The sequence below is a fragment of the Cupressus sempervirens genome, chromosome 7 (assembly GCF_028749045.1).
Source record: "Cupressus sempervirens isolate cs-2001-9-10 chromosome 7, ASM2874904v1, whole genome shotgun sequence".
Lineage (NCBI taxonomy): Eukaryota > Viridiplantae > Streptophyta > Pinopsida > Cupressales > Cupressaceae > Cupressus > Cupressus sempervirens.
The window spans coordinates 637,137,443-637,161,077 of NC_143124.1; the positions used below are offsets into that span (position 1 = coordinate 637,137,443).

At 36.5% G+C, this 23,635-nt stretch overlaps 1 protein-coding gene across 9 annotated transcripts in view; it reads right to left on the reverse strand.

The window, feature by feature from the left end:
- Window positions 1-23,635, reverse strand: part of LOC149548297 (uncharacterized) — a 149,283-nt gene that overhangs the window by 19,178 nt on the left and 106,470 nt on the right. For 4 of the 9 annotated variants that reach the window (XM_089792384.1, XM_089792383.1, XM_089792392.1 and 1 more), the window contains 3 exons: window positions 16,532-16,711; window positions 16,266-16,428; window positions 15,789-16,126 (listed from right to left, as the gene is read on the reverse strand). In XM_089792384.1, coding sequence (XP_089648510.1) covers window positions 15,789-16,126; window positions 16,266-16,428; window positions 16,532-16,711 — 681 coding nt within the window. The remainder of the gene's footprint in view (window positions 1-15,788; window positions 16,127-16,265; window positions 16,429-16,531; window positions 16,712-23,635) is intronic. The other 5 variants (XM_089792389.1, XM_089792387.1, XM_089792388.1 and 2 more) reach the window with 2 other exon arrangements.

Genomic DNA, 23,635 nt, shown 5'->3' on the forward strand with positions numbered 1-23,635 from the left:
TTGTGGCCATAGTAGAGGAGGCAGCTAGAGCACGTTCAGGGACTGGTAGACGCACAAGCGCATGCATAGACATAGGCCATAGTGATGTTGCTCTTCAGCCCATCTTACATGCAGGGGTTATGGCTCGGCAATCCTCTAGGACCTACCTTAGACGCCTTTTTAGAAGGCAAACTGAATACTGAGAGGCTGAGGCTGAGGCTGTGACCGAGCTTGAGGATGATGATGAGGCTTGAGTTGGAGCCTTGCTTTTTCATTTTATTTACAGATATTGATAGACATACGCTTCATGGATCTTCATCTTAGATTCTTACATACATTTATGATTTGATGTCTTATGGATCTTAATCTTACATACATTCTATGATTTGAATTATTATGATCATATGATTTCTATTTACTTCAGCTACAGCCTACAATTTACATTTTACGTGTAACATAGTTACGTATAGTTACGTATATGATGGATTTATCATTAATGTTCCATGTTTATGTATGTTAACTTCTATTTGATGATGTTATAGTGTGTTTAAGTTATATTCAATAAAGGGTGCATGAAATAAGTTTTAAATTTTTAAAATCTCTAAATTTAAAGTGTTTTTTTTTAATTTGCCAGTTCGATTCCGATTCACCGTTGACTCACGATTCGATTCGGCATTGCCAATTCTGATTCTCGTTACTTTGATTTGGAAAGCCGACAATTAAGTTGACATACACAAAAAACGGTCACATACAGAGGAACTCGTGAACTCCAACAAGTAGTCGATTGGGAAGCCCAAAACCGAGACTATGATCAAACAATGATATCTCCACTCACGTGTACCCCTCTAAAGCATAAGGTGGAGTTCACATTGTTGTAGATAAGTCTTGAAAGGATTATTCGGGATCTATTCAAATTAAAACCAATAATGATAGTGAGAATCAAGTCTCGGGGAGGGAAATTTCCTTCATTACTCCTGGCATAGCATATTCTAGGCAATGTTGATTTTTCTAACAATTTGCAATGAAACGTTTTTTAACAAATTATTCCTATCCATTGTGAGACTGCCAGGAATCTTTTGTTTGAGGGTGATGGCAGTTTGTTTGAGCATTCTCCTAGCTCGTAATGGATCCCCAGTAGCTGTTTCCTAGCATGGAATGATTATTGGCACACAATTTGAAGTCACTGCTCTATGTTACTTCATTTCTTCAAATTTTATCATCGTCTAGTGATCGTGTCAACTATTTCTGATGCAAATTATAGCAATAGAGTTGTAGTCTGACCTGGATTGTAAGAGTGTGGGGACGTTACATTAACTTTGTTGTGCAAAGGATTCCTGCTGAGAATAGGTTGTCATTACCGGAAATAATAAAATCTAAACCTATAGTTGTTTAAGGAACTAGATGCATATGTGGCAAGCATAACAGATGGAAGTCTTCATTTCAGGGACGGTGAGTGAGTTTATGCAAAAATAGTAGGAGCAAGTTGAAGGTGCAAAACATTATTTGTAGAAGTTGAGGAGATTATGCTTCTCACACTAGACTTTTGGGTACCATAGCTGTTGGGAATTTTGTGAGTGATGAGAATAAACATTGTAGCTGAGTGATTCAAATTTATGTGGCCTTATCTTCTCACACGGGGTTTGCAATTAACAGAAGGCCATATATTTCAAGCAGAGTATTGAACAGGGTCATTACTGATTCAGCCGTAGCTTGAAGCATTTTTATGGTATTAATTTGCAGGTTGATTGTCTTGTACATGAAATTTATTTGCTGGGGGCAGCATGTCCTAAGGGGAATTTATCTATTTGAGGAGTTAATTTTGAGATATGTATTTTGTGAAGTGAAGCAGTGCAGCAGTAATGGAGAGTCATTGAAATTGCATGTTCTTTCTTGAACTTTGGTCATCGGACTAAGTTTTGAATCATTGATTCTCAATAACTGATTTGCTTCAAGTAGCATGGGTGAAGATTTCCCCTCTACATGAATGGTTCTTCTATCATTGCCATGAGGGACTGTATCCAACAAATCACTCTGTTCTAAGACAAAGATTACCCGTGTATCTGCTGTTACATCAGAACTTGCACCAATGGTTTAATATTTCCATTAAGGCTCACATACTGTTTGAGACATTTTCAGTGGAAGTCACAAAGGAGGATATTTAAGAGCATGAGGATTGACTATTGGGAAGAATTGTTGAAAAAGTTGCTATGCAGTATCTTATTTGCTGCAACTGATCATTGTATGTCTGAAGCAATAAAAGATCATTTACGATTGAATACTTGCGTAGACTTGAGAATATTCATTTTGAAACTTTAAATCTGCAAATAAGTCAGCATTCACAAATTCAGAAGTAAACAAACTAGACAAAATTCCTTGAAAGGAAAACAAGTGTTGTCATGGGGAAATATGTAGCTTTAGAAAATATCAACAAAGATCTTGTTAGATTACAACAACAATTGGCACAAAATTCACAACTTCATGTAAGAACAGAGATACTTGATATATATGATGAGTATAACAAATTTCCTTCACAGATTCAGAAAGAATTACCCTTCATGGATTATGTGGACTTTCATCCAAAGCTGCAAAACAATAGTGATGTGGCAAAAAAGAAATATTATGAATTGGCTCAGGTTCTCCTTGCAAAAGACAGGTGCAGAAATTTATATGAGTAAGACAGTAATCAGCTTATCAATGCTCTTAAAAAGAAGAGCAATCTTCTCATAATCATGTCGAAGATGTTAAACAAGATATAGGTCTATTGATGGGTAGTATGGGAGGTAGAGCGCTCTTGCGGGGCTATTGACACTGGTGCTCTTGATGAGCATGTTGAGAACAAATTGGAGAAGATTGTCCAGCCAGCCAATGATGAGGACTCAACATTTCTTGTGAGTGCTGATTCAGACATACAGGTGTCTACATATGGTACGGATTCTTCTTGTGAAAAAAAAAATTTGTGAATATAATGTTGCCCCTAAGTCTTTTTCCCATCTAAGTATAAAAGAGGACATTGATGATATGGATATGTATGATGAAAGCACAAGAATCAATGGTTTCCAATCAGCCCAAGAGAATAAGGTGGAAGGACTCATCAACAAAGGGGAGGTGTATTCCGAACTTTTTATTGGTGATTTGCATATCCATATTGGCGAGGAGGGAAACTCCTTTGAAGATACTAAGATGACTGTATTGTTGTCCCACTCGTATTACATGAAGAAGGTATGCCTCCAACCATAGAAACAATTAAGTATGATGATTGTGTTGCTCCAACATTTGAGGATAAAGTAGAAAATGTGTCACATGACAACCCTTGACAACCCTTACCCCTTAGATGAATTTGGAATACAACCTTTATCTTTGCAAGATTTGAAGGAAAGATTGTTGGTTACAAAGGAAAGGGTTGTACAAGTTTTAACAAGGGCAAATGAGTATCACAAATACATTGAAGATCTAATGTGGAAAACTCAAATGGATGAGGGGCAAACAAGGAATCTGTGTGGGATCATTGGTACTCAATTGCACACAATCAAAGAAGCTTTTGAAAGGTTAAAATCAAATTATTTGCAGCTGTTCTAGGATTAGGATCTCGCTATCAAGTTTGTGGAAGATAAGTAAAAGGAGATAGATGAATTATGTCTCCAACTAAGTATGATGCAATACTCATTGCATCAGGCTGAAAACCAGACTTCTATTGCAGCCACTCACAAGGAAGATGAGACTAAATATAGAACTGTGGAGGTGGTACAAATTGTTGAAGGAATCAATACCATTCGTGGGCATGAAAACCAGAATAATGTTTCAACCATTCTCTATCCTGATGAGGCATTGTTTGCTAATGAAGACCATAAGGACTATGAAGAGGTCAAACACATGAGTTCTGATTTTTACAACAGCAACTACATGATTTCACTATATCATGGGGTAGACGATGAGCCAAGTGATTCAAAAGCTATGTGTGATGGTGATCATTTCATTGACGGAGGCATTAATTTTAGTGATGATACTATTGTCCTTCATTTTGTCACCACAAAATGCAAGTAGCAATATGAAACTTTTTCAAACTAGTTTTGCATTTCTCTTAGTTGAATTTGTTATTCAATTGGTTAATGTTGATCAATCAATCAACCCTAATTGATATAATGAATTCTTTTACTGAAGGCTTTCATCAATTCTTTTTAGGTTTTCTGTTTTTTGGGCCTATGCTTGATTTTTTAAGCCTTCAACATCCTTTTTCGCATTTTTGAATGTGCTTGTTAGCTTTTGGTCTTTTAGTTTTGCTCAAATCATTGCCTTTGATTTTCCCTTCAATTTTATCTATACTAGAGCTTAATCAGAGTTGGCAATCAAAAGATATGACCAATTTAGTGCCGAAAAAGTGGACCTTGTTTATGCAACATCACGAATTAAAAATATCATGTTATATTTTTATGTTGACATTCACTTTTTGAAAAATATAACATGAATTCACTTGATGCTATGTTTTTAAGTTGCTTTAATCTTTGAATTTTCACTCAGAGTAATTATAGTACACTTTATGTTATACTTTAAAATTGAGTTGCTTTTTGATTTTTCATTTAAGTGATTATATTCACTATATAGTTTGATTTAATTTTTGAGTTTTAAATCAAATGTTCTAGTAAATATTACTTTTAAAATATATTTGCACATTATATATTAATTATGATAGCATAAATATTATTTTTGACTCATTTGAGTAATATTTATTCAAAAATTAAATTGGCATGTGCTTAATTCATCACTTAAGTTGTGCAAAAATGTCTACAACCATATTTTTATGAAAATATGGAATTGCACCCAAAAGATGGGATTTTGAATGGAAATGCATGTAAGTGCATTAAAAACATGCAAATGTATATCGCAAAAACATGCAATCACACCAAAAAGGCGAGATGCATATTGCAAAAATATTCAATGACACCAAAAAGGTGTGTTTTGCCTTGGAGATCAATTTTTTAAAATGTCATTACACCAAAAAGGTGTGTTTTACTTTGCATGCACTTTTTTTCAAAACATGTAATGACACCCAAAAGGTGTGTTTTGCCTTATGGAGGTCATTTTTGACAGTTTAAAATATGCAATGACACCAAAAAGGTGTCTTTTGCTTAAAAAACATGCATATGCATCTTGGAAACCCGTTTTGACCAAAATGCATATTTTTAAAACATGTCAATGCACCCAAAAGGTGTGTTTGGGTAAAAAGAAGCTCAAGACATGTTTTTAAAACATGTATATGCATCTTTAAAGTGCATTTTGCTCATAACACATGTATTTGCATCCCAAAAACCCGTTTTTGAAGATTTAAGGGCAAAAAACTTGATGTTTTCTTCCTCCAAAGACACGTTTTTCATCAAAAATGCTTAGATCTGCTCATATAATGACTTGAAATCCATCACAAAAGGGGCGTTTTTGAGTTTCAATGCATATATATGCATTTGAGGGTCATAATTTTGCATATACAATAAAAAAATGGCTCATATTTTTGCATTTTTGAGCCACGTTTTTGTGAAAAACGCCCAGATTTGGGTCATTTTTTATCACTTTTTGGCTCAAATAGAAGTTGTTTTCAGGTTTCAATCCGTATATATATACTATTGAAGAACATATTTTTGCCATTATATGTCAAAAAAAACATCATTTCATGCCCTCTATGAATCACTTTTTTGCTAAAAAGCCCCAGAAAATAGGTTTTTATCAATTTTTATGCGTTTTGAAGCCCCATTTTTGCATTTGGATCCACGCATTAGCATTTAGGGAAGTCATTTTTGCATATCCATGCGAAAAAAGATCAATTTACATGCATTTTTTAATAACGTTTTTGCAAAAACGACCTAGATTTTTGCATGAAAAGGGCATATTTTTGTTCAAAAAATGGCATTTCCAGCCCATACCTTTGGATCAATAGAGGTTGTTTTTGAGTTTTAATGCATGCTATTGCCTATGGAGACCATGTATTTGACATTTTCATGTCAAATTTGACCCTTCGTTGCTCCTTAATATTTGTTGAATGTAAGAACGGAAGAAGTCAAATTATTGTTTGAGAATCCGGATTTGGAAGAGAATTGGTCTTCAAAGTCTACGATTCTTGCTATTTTGGCTCTTTGATCTTTCAAGTAAGTGGACATTTTCAAACTTGCTCATCAATTCATGCTTATCTTGCTATTTCCATGCATATTATGGCTTGTTATTGCACATTTGTCCAAATATATGCCATAAAAAGTGCATTTTTTCTTTAAAATTGATGAAAAGTCTCATTTTCATACTTTTGGTTTTTTCCCAAAATCCAAATTCAAATTTGCATATTGAAGTAACTTGCTTGTTGACATGTTTAAGTCTAAAAGGCACGTGTCTTTTTTGTGCTTGTTTTAGTTGATTGTTTGTTTTCTTTCTCGTTTTTCTTTTTTTGGAAGAAATTGCAAGTTCTTTCCCAAGAACTTGAGCACGTTTCACTTTGCTCCACCTTCCACCTCTTTGTGCAAGTGCATCATTTCATTCCATATTCGCCATTACATGCCAAGGCACATTGCATCCATTCCTTTCATATGCAATTACACTTCAAGAGCAATTACATGTAATTCCACTTTCCATGTCATGACACACTGCATCTCATTCTCCACACCTGATTACATGTAATCTCACCCTCCATCCACATTTACATGCAATCTCATCCTTCGTTCCAATTTACAGACATTTCCATATTCTGAACCTAATTACATGTAAATTACTTTACATGCGGTTGCCTCTTGAGAACCCAATTTTGGTAAAGGTCACTCTTTTAAACACCAAAGTTTCCATTTGCATACATCCATATGCATCCTAACTTGCATTCTTAGCCATACCCACAAAAACCCATCATTGCCCACATACAATCCATCTTTTCAAGTTCAACTTTGGCCCTTTCCATCCAAATACATATGTTTTCCAGTTCATTTCCAACCATCATACGTCTTTCATAAGTATCTAATCCTTACTTCAAACACTCATCCCTTGTAATAACCCTTGCTTGGTCTGATCAGAAAATTTAAATTTGAACTAATGAAATTTTGTCAAACAGTTGGCGTGTAATCCTTGTATTAAGCTATGATGCCACTGAAATATTCTAACTCTAATCATGCAGCCAATATTACTAAGGAAGTTTTATATGATGTGGAGATCACTTACAATAACAGTGCTTAAAAACAATGATACCAGATTTAATATTATGTAAGGTTTACTATTTGAAAGCAGAGCAAAGAGAATGGAACAAGATCACATAGCATTACACATTATTCGAAGCATTTAAATAGTCTTTCAACCCCAAACAATGAAATAATGGAACCTAGAGCATATATTTCCGGACTTGTGATCTGTTCTTTCCACTATGGTGACCCGATTGGGGAATGTCCCTAACTTGGCAATGCCTCCTAACAGCAATTATGAAACCGTCTACAACTGCTACTACTTCCAATGCAACCTAGGATGACTGGTAGCAACTTCTACTTCACCCACGACTGCTAACAACACTCTTCTAGTCTGCACCCCGATTACCAATCACTACCCCCACATCTGCACTTAATCCTTGTTGCTCCTACAGACCTATTGCATTTTATCTCATTTACTCCACATGTCTAGTTTTGATGTGGGAGCTCTGTATTATAAATGCCACCACCCACAACTACTTGGAAGTCATGTGGTCTCCAACCCAAATGCCCTCCTAGCTGCTATGACTCCCGTCTTCACCATATAAATCTATGTTGTATATCAGATGTACCAGTACTAATATTTCCAAAGGTTACGGCTACTACACTGAATGAATAATGAACTTTCACAGGTGCCAAAAAGCTCCACTAAGTTGTATCTGTATTAGCCGATGATCCTTCAGTCATTGTCCAAATACGAGTAATAAATACTTCACCAATTCTTTAAAGATGAATCTCCAAGAAAGCAGTTGGGGCTACGTCCAGCTCTTCCCTTTGCTATTAAGGGTTTGTGTCCTTAAAGCAATCAATCATATTAAAGCAACCAATTTTCATAACAATATGTTACTAGCTTTTCATGGTGATAATCCCAAAGTAGATGCTTGCCTTTATAACCTCAAAGTGAGGGAAGATGCGAATAACTAAGCAATGTGGGATAAAAGGCCTATTTTGTCCTTTAGTCACTTAAGTCACTTTATAACTTTATAATAGTATTAAAATATTTAAATAAATCACTTAAGTCACTTGAACTTTAATATCTCTTGAAATACTTGTCTGATTGTCATGTCGTCTAAAATAGGAATCTCTCCTCATAATTCCCCATGTGACCAAATACACTTTCTAAAAATAGAAAGGGTCCATCTCTATTACTCATAACTTACTATACATAGTAAGTATGGCAAATGGAGTCCAAATGATACCGAAAAAAGGCCAAATCCATAAATCTCCGAATGTTAGAGATGAATCAATCCTCAGAAGACCCTCTAACCATCCTCATTAGTCTACGAGGATCCAATATTAGGCTAATCCCTGAAATTCTGATGTTGGCAACAGATGGGGACATTAAATCCCTCATGGATTCGCCGTTGTAATTCAAACCTCAAAGCTTTCATGGATCCAATCCCATTGAAACTTTCATGTTGCAACATGCTTTCCAAAATATGTAAGAACTTCTTCAAACATATGACATCCCGTCAAGATGTGTTCAAATCAAAGAAGCGGTAATTCATTTGATCTTCATTTTCCCAATGGGAGTCTAAGAACTTGAGTTCATGTGGGAATGCGCCAAGCACTTTGTTTCAAAAAAAAAAAAATTGTAGATGTCTGTTAGAAAATTGTTCCGAGTTTACATCTGCACACCATCGAGAAGGTTTTCAAAGTGTCGAACACTCCAAAATGTGTCAATCTACAAAGGAGAATTCACGACAACTTGAACGAGAAAAAGCTTGATCACATCAAGATTTCAACGATAACACAGAATTCATCAAAGAGAGTCAAAGGCTATCAAAAGACATAACACCATAATTATCAAGGTGAATGTAGTGGCACGAAATATAGGAACTCTCGATCCTGTTATCATCTGGGATTGCATTGCCAAGTACAAGGCCCTTCAGAAAAATCCCTAGGATTGTTTCATTTCTCTTCCATCTTTCTTTTTCTTATTTCATGTTTGTAATTGAAGAGGATATATTACATGAAAATGTCTAATTACATGTAATACGACTTACATGTGTAATGACATGTAATCCAATAATTTTTCTTGTCAGTTAGACCAGGTCAAATTTGGTTGAGTTGCTCCCACTTTGTCCTCCATTTTTTTCTCAACTTTTTTGCCTATATAAAGGAGTGCCCTGTCATTGTAAAAATCATCTTTCGTAGTATGCAAGAAAGCTCGCCACACTTGTGCAAGCATAACTTTAATTGTGTAGTACAAATTTGGAAGAAAAGTGAATAAAAGAAGCAATTGGATTTGAAGCTTTGACTGGAAGCAATTGTGATAGAGAAAATTAGAAGCTTTAACTATAATTTGTGCCTATTGTCTTTGATTCATGTTATTATTGTGTGTTCACTAATAGAGCTTAGTGAGTTAAGAAGCAATCGATGCCGAAGTTTTGACTGGAAGTGGTTGTAGTAATACATAGATTAAAAGCTTTGACTATAGCTTATGTTGCCATCTCGTTAAAATTTTCCTACTTCTGGAAGTCTTTGCACCCAAATGGTAGAGGTTTTTCTTATAGAATAGAGATTGTCTACTTCTGGAAGCCTTTGCGCCCCAATGGTAGTGATTTTTCTTATAAATTATTCAAACAAGACTTAGAACGAAACCAGCATACTTTCAATCAACCTTTGAGTTGAAGATAGTTTATCGGTATCACCATTTCCAGCTACTAGATAGAAGTGTAGTTAGAGATTTCATCTTGCCCATTACTCACTCCGTGGGTAAGTAAATTCTTTCTTAAAAGTTAAGAGGAAAGAATATTGATAACACCCCTTACAAAATCTCTCAACTTCTTGCTTACCTTGAGTTGATCCAAGGAACGATGAGAAGGGGTAGCCTTCCCTTTAATGTAGGAGAGACTTTGTCTCACACGCTGTGGCTGGTCATCCTATTTTGCAACTAGATTTTACCAAAAATTGTCAATTGCAAAATATCCACCCAACAGATACTTATGGTGAAGCAAAGAGTTCAAATTTGCCTTTAGTGTCCTAAGGGTTTTTATAGCTTACCTAGACATTTATCACCAAGTTCTTATGATATGAGTTGCCAACTTATTGATTGGTGATTTTATTTTTTTGCATATTCTAGTTATCAGTGGCTTCCCTACTTGGACTATTACTAGATTTTCAGATTCGGCTTGGCCTACAAGGGTTAGTAGCTTGCATGCAGATGAGTGGGAACCTCTCAGTTTGCGACATATTCCAAATGGGTGTTTACCTCTCCAGTTCAACGTTATATTGGTGACAGTGTTCATATTCTTGATGCTGACCCAAGTTATGACAGCGATACGTGGTGGACTTATGAGTTAATCATCATGCCTTTTTGCAATTTTGGTTGGGTGATTTGTTTGTTCAATTGGTTGATACAGGATGATAGGTTGTTAGACATCTATTAGTCCTCCCAAGATTGTATTGATAGGATGGTTTGGGATCAAGGTGTTGACCGGATGTATGCATGGCATTTTGAGGATTTTGTTGTAGTACTACACAGTTTGAGAGATTCAAGAACAAAAGAGAAAGAATAGGTAGGTAACATGGGCATGAAAAATTAAATAAGAATAAGAAATATGAATGAGCGGGTAGTGGGAATCGAACCCGCATCGTTAGCTTGGAAGGCTAGGGGTTTGATGCAGTTATGATCAGGGTCACACAGCTTACAGACGTTGTGGTAATACATAGATTGACATAGAACCCAAGGATCATACTGATAGATGGGTTGGATCCATATTGTTGGTTCCACGGTTTGGTACATCCTAATCACAAAATTACTAATATGAGCTATGGAGCGGCTTGCAAATGGACATGAGACCCTGGTATTGGATTACAGACTCATGATTGCTTGAGGGCAAGCAATCTCAAGGAGGGAGGACTGTAATGTCCCCTTTTTGGGACATTAGGAAATTTAAAGAAATATTTATGTAATATTAAAATTGACTATGGGAGCATAATTTAAATTTATAAAAGGTCAATTTAATATTATAAAGTGGGCTAAGCATGACAAAGGAGGAGTAAGATGGAAAGATAGGAAGGGAGTTGAAGAGTCATAGCTTTGAGGAATAAAAGGAGAAAGTCTCATTCATTTTGTGCATGCTGAGATTTGGATTGTTTTCAATTTTCCCTTGAGGAAGTGGAAGCTTGGCTTTCAATTTCATGATCCTAAGGACGAACACCTTCAGGTTCTTGCGAATCAGAGGCAAACCCAGTTTAGCCTTGTGGTGGATTGTAGATAGAGTCACATTGCGCATATAGGTTCTTTCTTGGTGTTTCCAATCTGACTGTAATATTGTTTTTAAGCTTGGATTTTATGCATATCGTTGTTGTATTGCTGACTTATAATACAATGACAATTCTGAAGTTGTATTAAGACTGAGTATTTTAAAGAACATTTTGGTTCATTGTTGGTTTATTCTGCTGGTTTTATTTGCCAAAGACGTTTGTTGTTTCTGAAAATTATTTGGGAGCAAATTTGGGAGAATATCCATTTGGGATATTACAAAGGGTGCATCATAATAAACTGAAGTAAGCCCGATACTCAGGAAGGAGGGTGTGTCTACTAAAGAGGCATTATTATAAACTAAAGATATTAAAAGTGTGATTAAAGTCTCACATAATTCAAATGAAAATTTATTTTGTCAGTAAGAGATATCTCCTTTCAAGAGACAAAACTCTTGTTTGAAAGAGATAAATAAAGGGTCATGTACAAGCGAAAAAGCAAGTCACTAGTGAGTAGAAATGAAGTTAGAGGGAGAATTTTATATATATATTCAGAAGAATGAATGTGTGAGTGAAGAATATATTATATAATCAGATTTATAATCTGGTTCATATATCTATAAGGAAGAGTAAGAAGAAAAGTGAACCGTTATTGGCTGACTTCAGACAGATAAGAGCTACACAGTATCCACCATCAGTTGTAAGAGAAACAAAGACAAAGGTGGAAATTCAGATTTATATTCAGAAGTGAAGTAGGTGCTTTGCTTCAAGTCAGTGCCTTCAAATATAGGAGTTGCAGCTTCCAGTGAGTTGGTGCTCATAAAATTAAAGGTTGGAATGAGTTTATATAAAAAGCATTCATGGTTTTCTTCCACATTGGCTTTCCACGTAAAATTGTATGCCATTGCATTCATAATTGTTTCAACATTTTGAAGATATTGTGTGGATAAAAGTTACCGTCCCCCCCCCCCTTCTTCAATATAATCGTGTGCTCTTCAGGGTCTTAGTTTGTTAAAAAAAATGGGTTAGAGGACATCCAACCCTCAACCTCTTCCCTCCTATTTATACTCTTTTCCAATAGCCTAAGAAATTTACACTGCAAGAGATGTGGTGCAAATTCTATTTGAAGCTTAAAAAGGAAGCTCAAAAATTGAGGCAACAGGTATTAAACATGCTACCTCCAAAATATCATGGACTCCTCTCCAACAATGGACCACGTGAGGGTTTCCACATGCTCTTGGCATTATATGTTTATATTGAGTGGTAAACCAAGAGTTTAAGGCTCCAGCCAAACCTGTGCCCCCTTCCCTGATTCACATAAGCCTGAGAATGTATAATAATTTTAAAGGGTTTTAAAGAGTTTCAATTAGGACTTAATTTAGAGGTTATCTGAATGATTTTGTTAACCCCACTATTGCAAATGTTGTATAAAAAAGAGGAATTTTTATAATTGGGGGCCATGGGATGTCGGAGTTTTTTTTGTAAGCATAGAGACTTGTATTTTTATTCCTTAAGCATAATTGGGGATAAAAAAGTGTTGAAGCTGATCCTTGGGTGTAAGTAAGGAGAATGCAAAGAAGTCTTATTTTTTATTTCTTAAGCATAACTGGGGATAAAAAGGAGTCGAAGCTGATCCTTGGGCACAAGTAAGGAGTATGCAAAGGAGTCTTAGGTGTTGAGAGAGATCGTGAAAAATATTGTAATGCAGGTCTGGAGCTTGGATATGTTAAAAGGCATGTTAAAGCTTGGCATCATCAATAGAGTAGTCCAACATTGAGAAGAGGACCCAAAGATGTAGCCTGAACAAGGGTGAACTACGTTATCAAATTATTTCTCATCTCTTTATTCTCTTTTATTTATTTTCAGTTTTACTTCCTTCTTTGTATTATTAAGCTGTGTAAAGAATTAAGTCAACTTAACTTTGTAACTTTAATGATGAATGAACATAACCACACAATTCTGAATGTATTGAAAAGGTTAGCCATGATTAGAGGCAAACTTGCAAAATTATTTAACTTGTCCAAAGGCACCGATCATAAATTTTATTTAAGATCACACTAGTTTTAGCCATTACCTTTTCAAAGAAAACTGCATATCAAGGTTTGCTACTTTTTTATCTTATAAACCATGCTATCTTTGCTAATCTCTAATATTAGCACAAACGGCTCATACTACTTTCAGTTTTCTAGTATTTTTAGCATCTCCTATTCATGGCTTGGAATACTCTATTTTTAGATCATCTTAAGATCTCTTGTTATGCAAGGGATGCAAGCATTAAGTCATGCTTTGTGATAAATTCAATTTATAGCTTCAGTGGTTGCATAGTTTAAGACTTTAAGTTCTATTATCTGGATATGATTTTACTATATTAACATTTTGTGCAATCAATTATACTTAAAGAAGAAATAGCAACTTATATTTTTGTCAAAGAATAGTTTTGTAAACATGATTTGGCACTTAGAATGGGATGGCAATTCTCAAGTTTGCATATTGCTGAAATTGCTTTTCAGTGTTACTGTTTATCAAAAATTCTATATCCATTTAATAAAATTCATAATGTGTTATAAGCTTTTAAATTGCTACTGAAATATTGTTTGTGACATGTGTACAAAAGAAAATTAAATCATTTTAAGCAAATCACAAGTTTTGTATTGCAGGTTTGCTCAAAGTTGAAGATTGTAGCTTTGTATCAATCTCATTGGTTTATTCATTAAATCATTCATGTTTTCATATTTATTTTATCCACTCTATATATGCACTTACTTTGTTCCGTCTCTATTTTTAGCTGAACTGTGTAAGCATCTAATTTAAAGGTTTTCTTTCAATCAAAAAGCACACCAAACCTTTTTCCAAGTGTTGGAATCGCATGTTAAGCATTTTGCCCAAAGTGAATTAAAACAGATATACTTTTATTTAGAATGAGCATGCAACCGCCTAGAAAGTATTGTAAATATTTTTAAATATAAAGAATATATTGTGCAAATTAGGTTAGTGGAGCTTCTTGTAATTTGAAAAGCACTTCTACGAAACATCTATTGCATTTGTTGCACAAAATGATGTGAAATAAGAGACTAGCATTGTTCATGTGTATCCATCGATCTAAGTTTTAATCAGTGGAGTGCTTAAATGCAAATTGTTGTTTAGCCACAAAAAATAAAAACTTTGTGATAGGATAAGTAATTTCAGTCTTGTATTCTTAGCTTCAAGACCAAAAGATGATCTGAATTGTTTCTTTCAAATACTTTGTTTAAATGCAAAGCCCCTGGAAAGTTATTAGTACAAGGTGCATAATCTGCAATCTTCTTACTTGTTTCGGATTTTAGGAATAGATTGAATAAAAAAAATCCTGCCCTATAATTTGAAGAGACAATTTCCTCTCACTATTTATCACAAAAGTGGCAACTTAAAATGCCATCAAACTTGAAAAGCTTTACAAAATGCATTTCCATACAAGCTCAACTAGCCAGTAGCCCACAAGAAACCCTTGAAAAGAAACCTATTGCAATTCAAAAAGAAGAATCTAACTTTAAATTGTTTGTGGGGAGCTGGACATTATTGGAGTTTTGTAGACAGCCAAAGGAGCTGTGGAATCAGTTTTGTAAGCCATTTTTAAGCACTAAGCATATAGTCACATTTGGTTGAAGTTTTCACCCATAAAGAGTTTCTCTAAGGCATCTCTGTCTGATTGATGTTCAAATCTATCGTATTGGCTCTTATCTTTCATTACATTTGTTTAATTATTTCAATCATTTTACTCACGATTTAAGACTAACAATATCCATTGTTGACTGTTAGTTTATACTTTATAGCATTACCATCCTAGGTTACAGATCAAGAAAAGAGTGCAGCATTAAGTATGAGATGGAGGGATATATCTTCAAAATGCAATACCTAGAAGATTATCATCAAATGTCATGTGTATACAAAAAAAATATCAAATTTCAATAAACTGACTAGATGTGAGTTATGCTGCAGTGCATGTCTAAATAAATAATCCCCCAAACACTTACAAGCTCTGGTGAATGTCAAAATTCTGCAACAGTGTCAACAATATTATAGTTTTTCATGAATGATGGAAATCAACAGAAAAGCAGTATTATTTTCATGGCTCCATATCTAAAGGGCTTGCATTCTTGATCTGTTTCATTGACTCTCTCTCTCAAACACACACCCAACCTTCTTTATGCATATAAATATGTAGCCTTTTCTTTTTAAGACATGATAGTATTTATAGTGTTAACTGGAAATTTATCCTCTGTCTTTTATGGGCCAATTATTGAGCTTATCTTTTTGATGTGCATGTAGGGCTGAGCCATTTATTTGTGTTAAAATGATGTATAGTAACTTAGTAAGTAGTTCTTCTCCTTTAATAAAACTCAAGATTAAAAAGTAGCAAGATGATACCTCCTCCATTTGTCAGATCTGCTGCAAGATCTGAAAGGCTGAAATTCCGAGGCAAGTGCCCAAGCAATCTGAGTGAGTCCCTTGGTTTGCTACCACCAGCTTCTGCAGCACCTCGTAATGTACCTGCTCCATCTGGATTTCCTATATCTCCAGACATGAATGTAACATCAAGGGGCATGAGATTCATACCAACTGTTGACAGATCCATTGGTTTGAAGGGAAAAGGTCCACTTGACATGGCTGAAGCTGGGCTTGACGGTATGTCAGTCATAGATGATACACCATTGCAAGGTGAGTGCATAGCGTGTGATACTTCCATGGAACTCTCTCCCATGATACTGCATCAACATTCATTGATGTCAATCCATTCTGCTAGATAATAATATGAAATCCATACCTATCAAAATTTCCAAATTATGATTCATAACATTTTGTACCAACAAGTGAAATGCAAATGAAAGATAACAGTTGTATTACTCTACTGCAGGGCTTTTAACAATTGATTGAAAACTGCCTTGAGCAGGATGTCCATTTGCTACAAGACTACATGCTCCACTTGTAATGGGAATCATATGACGATGTCCGGCCACTGGAAGTAGGGGTTGTTGCAAGACCGGATACCCAATTGGCGGATGCTGAACTGCACTGCAAATAGTTCCAAAATTAGTAATGACAACTTCAATTCCAAACATCAGCAAAGAGGATGACAATATGGATATAAAATAAGGAAAAGTAGTAATTACGAGTTGGAGGATGCGTGCCATTTTGCATTGAACTAAATGGAGCAGTCAGTATACCCATGGTCATAAGCTGGTACTGCCGCTCTAGCAAATGATTGAATAGTGTTATCTGTTTCTTTAACTTCAGCCTTGTGTAATAAGCTTTAAAAAAGTCACAATTTTGTTCTTCTAATTTCTCCCACACTGCAAAAATACTCATTATACAACTCAGTCATCTGATGTCTAACAAACACTATATACTTCTAATGTGTGTAATTTTTTAGAGTATACTATATTGTCATTATATGAATTTCTATGAATAAATCTTCCTAGTAAGTGCGTGTCAAGATAATCCCAGAGCAAAATCAAGTTATTAAAGGACACTTGCTTCAAATTGAAATCCGTTTGCGATCTTAGAAGAAAACAAACAAAATCGATTGCTGAAACTGAAAATATCTCAAATCCGGTGCAGTATTACTTCAGTCATGACTCACATGAATATCTTAGCGTAGAATGGAAACCAGATGCTCTAATGCTTTTTTAATGTATTATTTGTCATGACAGCTTAGTCTCATCAAAAGGAGCCATTTAATTAGGGTAAACCCTAATAAAAAGGTCAAGAAGCTACTTGGAGCAACATAATAGTCCTCTAACACGACATCGTGGCTTATGCAGGGCATATGACTTAATATGAACATTTACACCAAGCTAAGGCGCCAAATTAAGGTGATCTGCAAAAGTTGAGGTTCCACAAAGCAATGACCATTATTCATCATCTTCTATTCATAATAAAAATGCATAAATTCCAATATACAGGTGCAGGTATAGGTTAATTATACAACTAATCTTTAAAAACTGCCTCAACTTGTAAACTCGGTACACTCAGAGATTTAATATCATGTCTACAGCCTCTTTAAAACTTAAGACATCAAAAGTTCTCCGAATATAATTCCACGGGTGATGCAGAGATACACCTTTCAAACATCTCTTTTGGGAGTAAAACTCAAGAGGCTTCAATAATAGACATTTTCAACCAAATTAATGAGCTGGAAAATATCAAAATACTTCAAATATATACTCGTAACTTTTACAAATGAATTTATAAAACCAATTCCTTTTATGAGAGAGTATATGTATCAGTTAAACATATTTTCCTCAAATTTATAGCTCAAAATGATAACTAGAATAAAAGTTATTACTCTTCTCCCAAAACTGCTTACATAAAAATCAGGTTCAGACAAGTCTGCACTAAAATGCTCATAACTTCTTCAAATCTTAATTAAAATAGACCAAACCAAAACCAAAAGAACATTAACTCAAATACCTTTCTAAAAATATAAGTTGCAGGTCTGTATCTATTCATATGTTCTCAAACCAGCACAAACAACAGTCAGATTTCTGGAAAAGTAACTCAGAAATTTATCATAAAACTCACAAAAATAAACTCCTCTTTATTTCACCTCTTCTTCCAACTTCTCCAGCCATTACATTCTGAAAATCACAACTAATATATCATATTTTAAAGGCTTTTCAAGTTCTATAACTAATTAATTACCCCTCATGACCATTCACCTTCTCTCTTACATGATCTTTACATATTGTCAATATTTTATGACAATTTTATTACATATTTGACAATTTCCATCTATCTTGACAATATGACTCTAAACATAATAAATGGACATATTACATATCAAGTAGAATTAAATTAATCCTTTTACATCAATAATCCTTTGTTTAATTATGCTTGAATTGTAATACTCTAATGAAATATTTCTTGAATCTTCATCAAATGTGTGCTCCTGCACCATACTCCCAACTTTGAAATCTTTTCAAGTCCTCTTGGAAACACCTGCAAAATAAACATTAGAAAAAATAAAACTATTTTTTTCATCTTCACTTTAGGCTTATACTCATCTTCCAGCTGCAATCTTGTCTTTGCTTGATCTTGACCCACTTGGATTTGTCTTTCCTTCTTCATCTTAATCTTTGGTTTGCCTCTTTTTGGTAACATGAAAACCATTCGTTGCTGCTCATTAATTTTCAGCACCAATTTAATCACGTATACCAGCTCTACTACTGAATACATCTTTAACTCCATGAAATACACTTGCCAATAACACTCCTTTTTCTTGTCACCATAAACATGCCATAACCCCATACATAGAGAATACACAAATACTTGAGCCCTTTCATAACCCATAACCAACTCTTCTATAGCCTCTTCTCTTGAGACCAAATCAGATTTCTCAATCTGAATTTCTTCCTCTTTGCATTTCATTCCAACATTCAACTTTAAGGCATCAATATTTTCCTTCAAATTCTCTATTATAAGAGTATCTTGCTGCATATTACTTATTTTTATATCCGCATCAATTTGTTCACTTTTTCCTTCTAATGGACAACTCTTCTCTGCTTACCGTACTGGGGTAAATGAATCAATGCATACAGACAATAGATAAGAACAGCAGAACTCCTTGTATTATTCGCATATGCCTAGACATTACATTATGCTTATGATGATGATTACAATGATCTCGAAGGGTGTATATATACTTTCCGAAGAACCTTCCCGAAGGGGTCCGTCGGCTATATACAACATGTCGGCTACATAACAAGAACCTTCCCGAAGGAGCATATGCCGACGACATACATCCTGACACACATCTTGTCCGCTACACAATATCTACCGACGACATCATCCCCCCCAAAAGAAAACGTCATCTCCAGATGACAATTACAAAATATCTGAGACAAATTAACAAATGAAATACATTAACCAACTAACTACAACAAGATTGATCTACCACATCACTTTCACATTTGTCCTGTGCCTGCACCAAACTGATCTCCAAACCACGGTGCATCTGTAGCCTCTGCTAACACAATACTGTCTCCTTAGTCAAGCTGACCTTGATAACCACCCATGTCGCTTTCTCTGCTTCCAACTCTGGGTACACTGAGCCAAGTGTCATTGTACTGCCCTCAACTGGATGATCAGCTCCTCCCGAGCTCTCTATGCATCCACCAAGACAGCTTCACGTCCAACACTTACTCCAAGTGCCTCGAAGCGTATCACCCCTCTCGAAAGGCTTGCTCTATTGTTCTCTCCACCACTGGTACATAGACACTCCATGCCTGCAACAACTCCAAGTCTCATCAACTAGTCATACTTCCCACGATTGATAACCGCAATGACTAGGGATCGAGCCCACCACCAAGACCAAATTAACACTCTAAAACCCACACAAAATTGCATGGAACACACTATTTTTGTGATTTTCTTCTGATTCCACTCTTTCTAGCAACCGTTGATGTTTTACTACCTGCTTATGTCTTTCCCTTCCCTTCAGCATCGTTCATTATGCATTCTGAACATTTTTTATTTGTCGACCCTTTTTTTTTAAGAAAACCTCCTGTCACCCTTCTTCTACGCTGCCAATGTACAACTACACCCTAGATTTCTTTTTTCATAGCCATCTCACTGCAGGGTTCATACGGATATAAGACTACAAAAGAAGTCGTGCATGCCTTCAAAAATTGTACCTTCTTTCAATAAGACGTATGGATGCGACAATAAGAATCCGTATGATGATAATGTAAATATCTTAACCCTGCTTGAAAGTTCATACGGTGGTGCTAATTCGAAAGTGCATCAACCAAAGTAGTTAACCTTCAAATTCGTACAGCAGCAAACAGAACACTTAACTTGTAAATGCATACGAAAATAGCTAGAAAACATAACCTTCGAATCCATATGGAAGAAAATAGAGACTTAACCTCAAAATCCGTACAACAGCAAGCAAACCATGTACTCTTCAAATCCATATGGCATGAGGTCTCTTTTTTTAAAAAATAAAAGTCCGTACGACCAATGTAACCTCCGTACGGTACCTATCAAGCCATCTCCAGTTACCGTACGATGCCAAGAAGAATGCATTCGTTTGGTAGAAAGGGTCGTACGGCTAATGCCATGCCTCCTTAAATCACTATGACTCTTCACGTTGTACGATGATACACTCTTCAAGCCATACAGTGGTACACTCTTCAAGATGTACGCCGTACGATGCAGACTAATGTATGACCACCGTACGGTATGGGTGTCGTACGGTACTTCTCTTTCTTTTCTTTTCTTTTCTTTTTTTTTTTAAATTTCTTACTTCAATTGTTCGTCGATGGTGGACTATTCCCTTCATCATAGATTTTTAACTTAGACCCATTCATCTTGTCCGGTACTTCCTTCCCATCGAGCGTCCATAACTTGATCGCCCTGTTATCACCATCTTCCCGTATCTTGTATGGTCCTACCCATTTGACTCTGAACTTTCCAAGTTTGATTTCATTCCATCCACTATACTTCAACACCAGCTGTCCCAGTTGAAACTTGTTTAGTTTGAGGTGTTTATCATGCCATGCTTTGCACCTGTTTTGTATCAACTCCATGGCCCATTGTGCTTGCAATCGTCACTCATCAAGTTTATTTAAGTTACACGATCTCTCCCTCAGGTTTTTCATATCGCCCAATTTGTTTCCGACACTCGATACTATGAATTTCGTCGGCTGCCACTCCTTGCCGTCAATAACTGTATTCTTGATTTTAGAACCATCACTCCGTACCGATGCAACTTTTATTAAACCCTTCCTCTTTGTTTCATGTGCAGACCGTATGATGTTTCTTCCTTGTTGACGGCACCTTTTTGCTATATCCGTGGTTTGACATAACATTTCTTTTCTGCGCGGTCGTACAGTGGAATCTTTCCTTTTTTTGGGTTCGTACTGTATGTTCTTCCCTTCAGCTTTTGTCGTAACCGCCTTTCCTTCTTCTGCTTCTCTGTATTCCTTCGGACATTCATTTCCCTCTTCTTTCTCACCTTCGTCGACCCTTAGCATACTACAGACTGTATGATGTTTCTTCCTTGTTAACGGCACCTTTCTGCTATATCCGTGGTTTGACATAACATTTCCTTTCTGCACAGTCGTACGGTGGAATCTTTCCTTTTTCTAGGTTCGTACTGTATGTTCTTCCCTTCAGCTTTTGTCATAACCGCCTTTCCTTCTTCTGCTTCTTTGTATTCCTTCAGACATTTATTTCCCTCTTCTTTCTCACCTTCGTCGACCCTTAGCATACTACAGCTCGAAAAGAACTCGTAATCCTCCATCTACTAGTGGAAAAGGCTATTCAACAAGTCTAGGTCATCCTCATCCGACCCTCCTTCCAATCTCAATACTCCCTCTTCATTAGGTTCCATTCTCTTCTTCCCCTCGTCATCATTCTCACTTTCACCTTCTGAGTTTGACGATGCTACCTCCTCACCTACCATTTGTGTGTGCACGTCAATTATGAATCTTTTGCCTCCGCGCTCCATTGATAGAGTATTCTTCTTCCAGTCATGCTTAACCCTTGCTTGTACAAGACTTCCTCGGCCCAAAATGGAGTCATATCCTCTCCTCTTCAGTGGGATGACGACAAAGTCCAGCAGGAACGACTGTATTCCACTAGTCACTGGCTGTGGCATCAGGACTCCCAACAGTTTGATCCCGTGCTGGTCCGCCGTTAATAATTGAAACATAGGTGGCCACAACGTCAGCTGTCCCAACCTCTTCCAAATGTCTTCCGATAACACATTCACACCAGACCCTCCATCAACAATCGTTTCTGTCATAACAGTTCCCAGAATTCCCATCTCGACGACTGTCGAATGCCATCCGGATGAGAGGGCTAGCAGCATTGGATCCTCTGCACTTGCACCACTTTCCTTCTCTCTTTTGTCTATTGTACTTGCTCCACTTTCCTGCTCCCTTCCATCTTCTCCTAGTAGTTTAGCAGCTGGAGCGATGTTTGTGAGTGTCGATCAGAGTTGAGGCATTGTGAGCAGCAGATTGTTGATTTTGACTGGTACCTCGATTTGTAATATTTTTCGTACGATGTTCTGTTCTGCGTTGTTCCTTGCGGAGGTACCAGTAGTGTCCTTCAGGTGTGCTTTCTCCGCCCGCATTGCTTTCTGGATTTCTGCCTGTGCTTCCTCTAGTCTCTTCTTTTCTTCCGTCGGGTCGGGGTAGATTTTTGCTTGCTTCCGTGTGATGGCCAGAACCTCCTCTTCATCCATCCCGATGGTGATCAAATTAACTCCCGACTTCGAGCACTTAGCATCTTCATGATCGCCGGGTCCGCACCATCTGCATAATAATTTGGGTGTGTTTGTCGTTGTACAGTCTCGAGCAAAGTGGCCCCACAAATTACATGCTCGACATTGAACTATGGGTCGGTCGTTTGCATCATATTGAATTTGACTTCTGCTACCATTTTTATTGTTGCCATTGTTGTTGTTTTAACCTCGTCAATTATTTCTCTATCCTCTCGACGTGGCACTCTCCGTACTAGTGTTCTCGCTCCCTCCTGACACAGAAGCTTCCTGTGTCAGGAACACTTGCTGAGGTCCTCTTGTTTTCATATTGAAAGGGCATTCCTTTGTGAATATCCCATGATCTGGCAAATCTCGCAGAATTGGTCCTTCAAACAAGATCCCTTCGTATGGCCTTCTTTCTTGCACTCGGTGCACCATAGCTCATTTTCCTTGGTCTCCTTCTGCATGTTCCTAAATTCTTTCATCATCCAAATCATGTCCTTTTGGAGGGCTCGGATCTTCTTGCTACCCTTTCCGTCATCGCTGCCTTCCTGTTCTAAAGATGCCTCGTCATCTAAATCAAACAAGTTACTCTTCTTCTTCTTTTTTGTCTTTTGCTCACTTTCCAGGTTTATTGCTCGATTGTATGCTTCAGTGTATGACGATGGTGGCACAATCTTCATCTTCTTCCGCAACCTCGGGTGCAGACCTTCAATAAACCATCTTTTTTGCAGTCCGTCAGCCGGCTTATTTTCCATTTTGTTTATCAAATCTTCTAATTTCCTGGCGTAGACTCAGACTGTTTCGTTTTTCCTCTGTTTGGTGTTGTATATCTCCGCTACGATCTCGTTATCGTCACACAACAATTGGAATTTCGTGATAAACTCCTTTTTGATGTTGTCCCAATTGTTTAACTTCTGGGGATTTGTATCGGCGAACCAATCAATTGCAACACCCCGTAGGGTGGCCGAAAACTGTCGGACCCATTCGTTTGTATTTATTA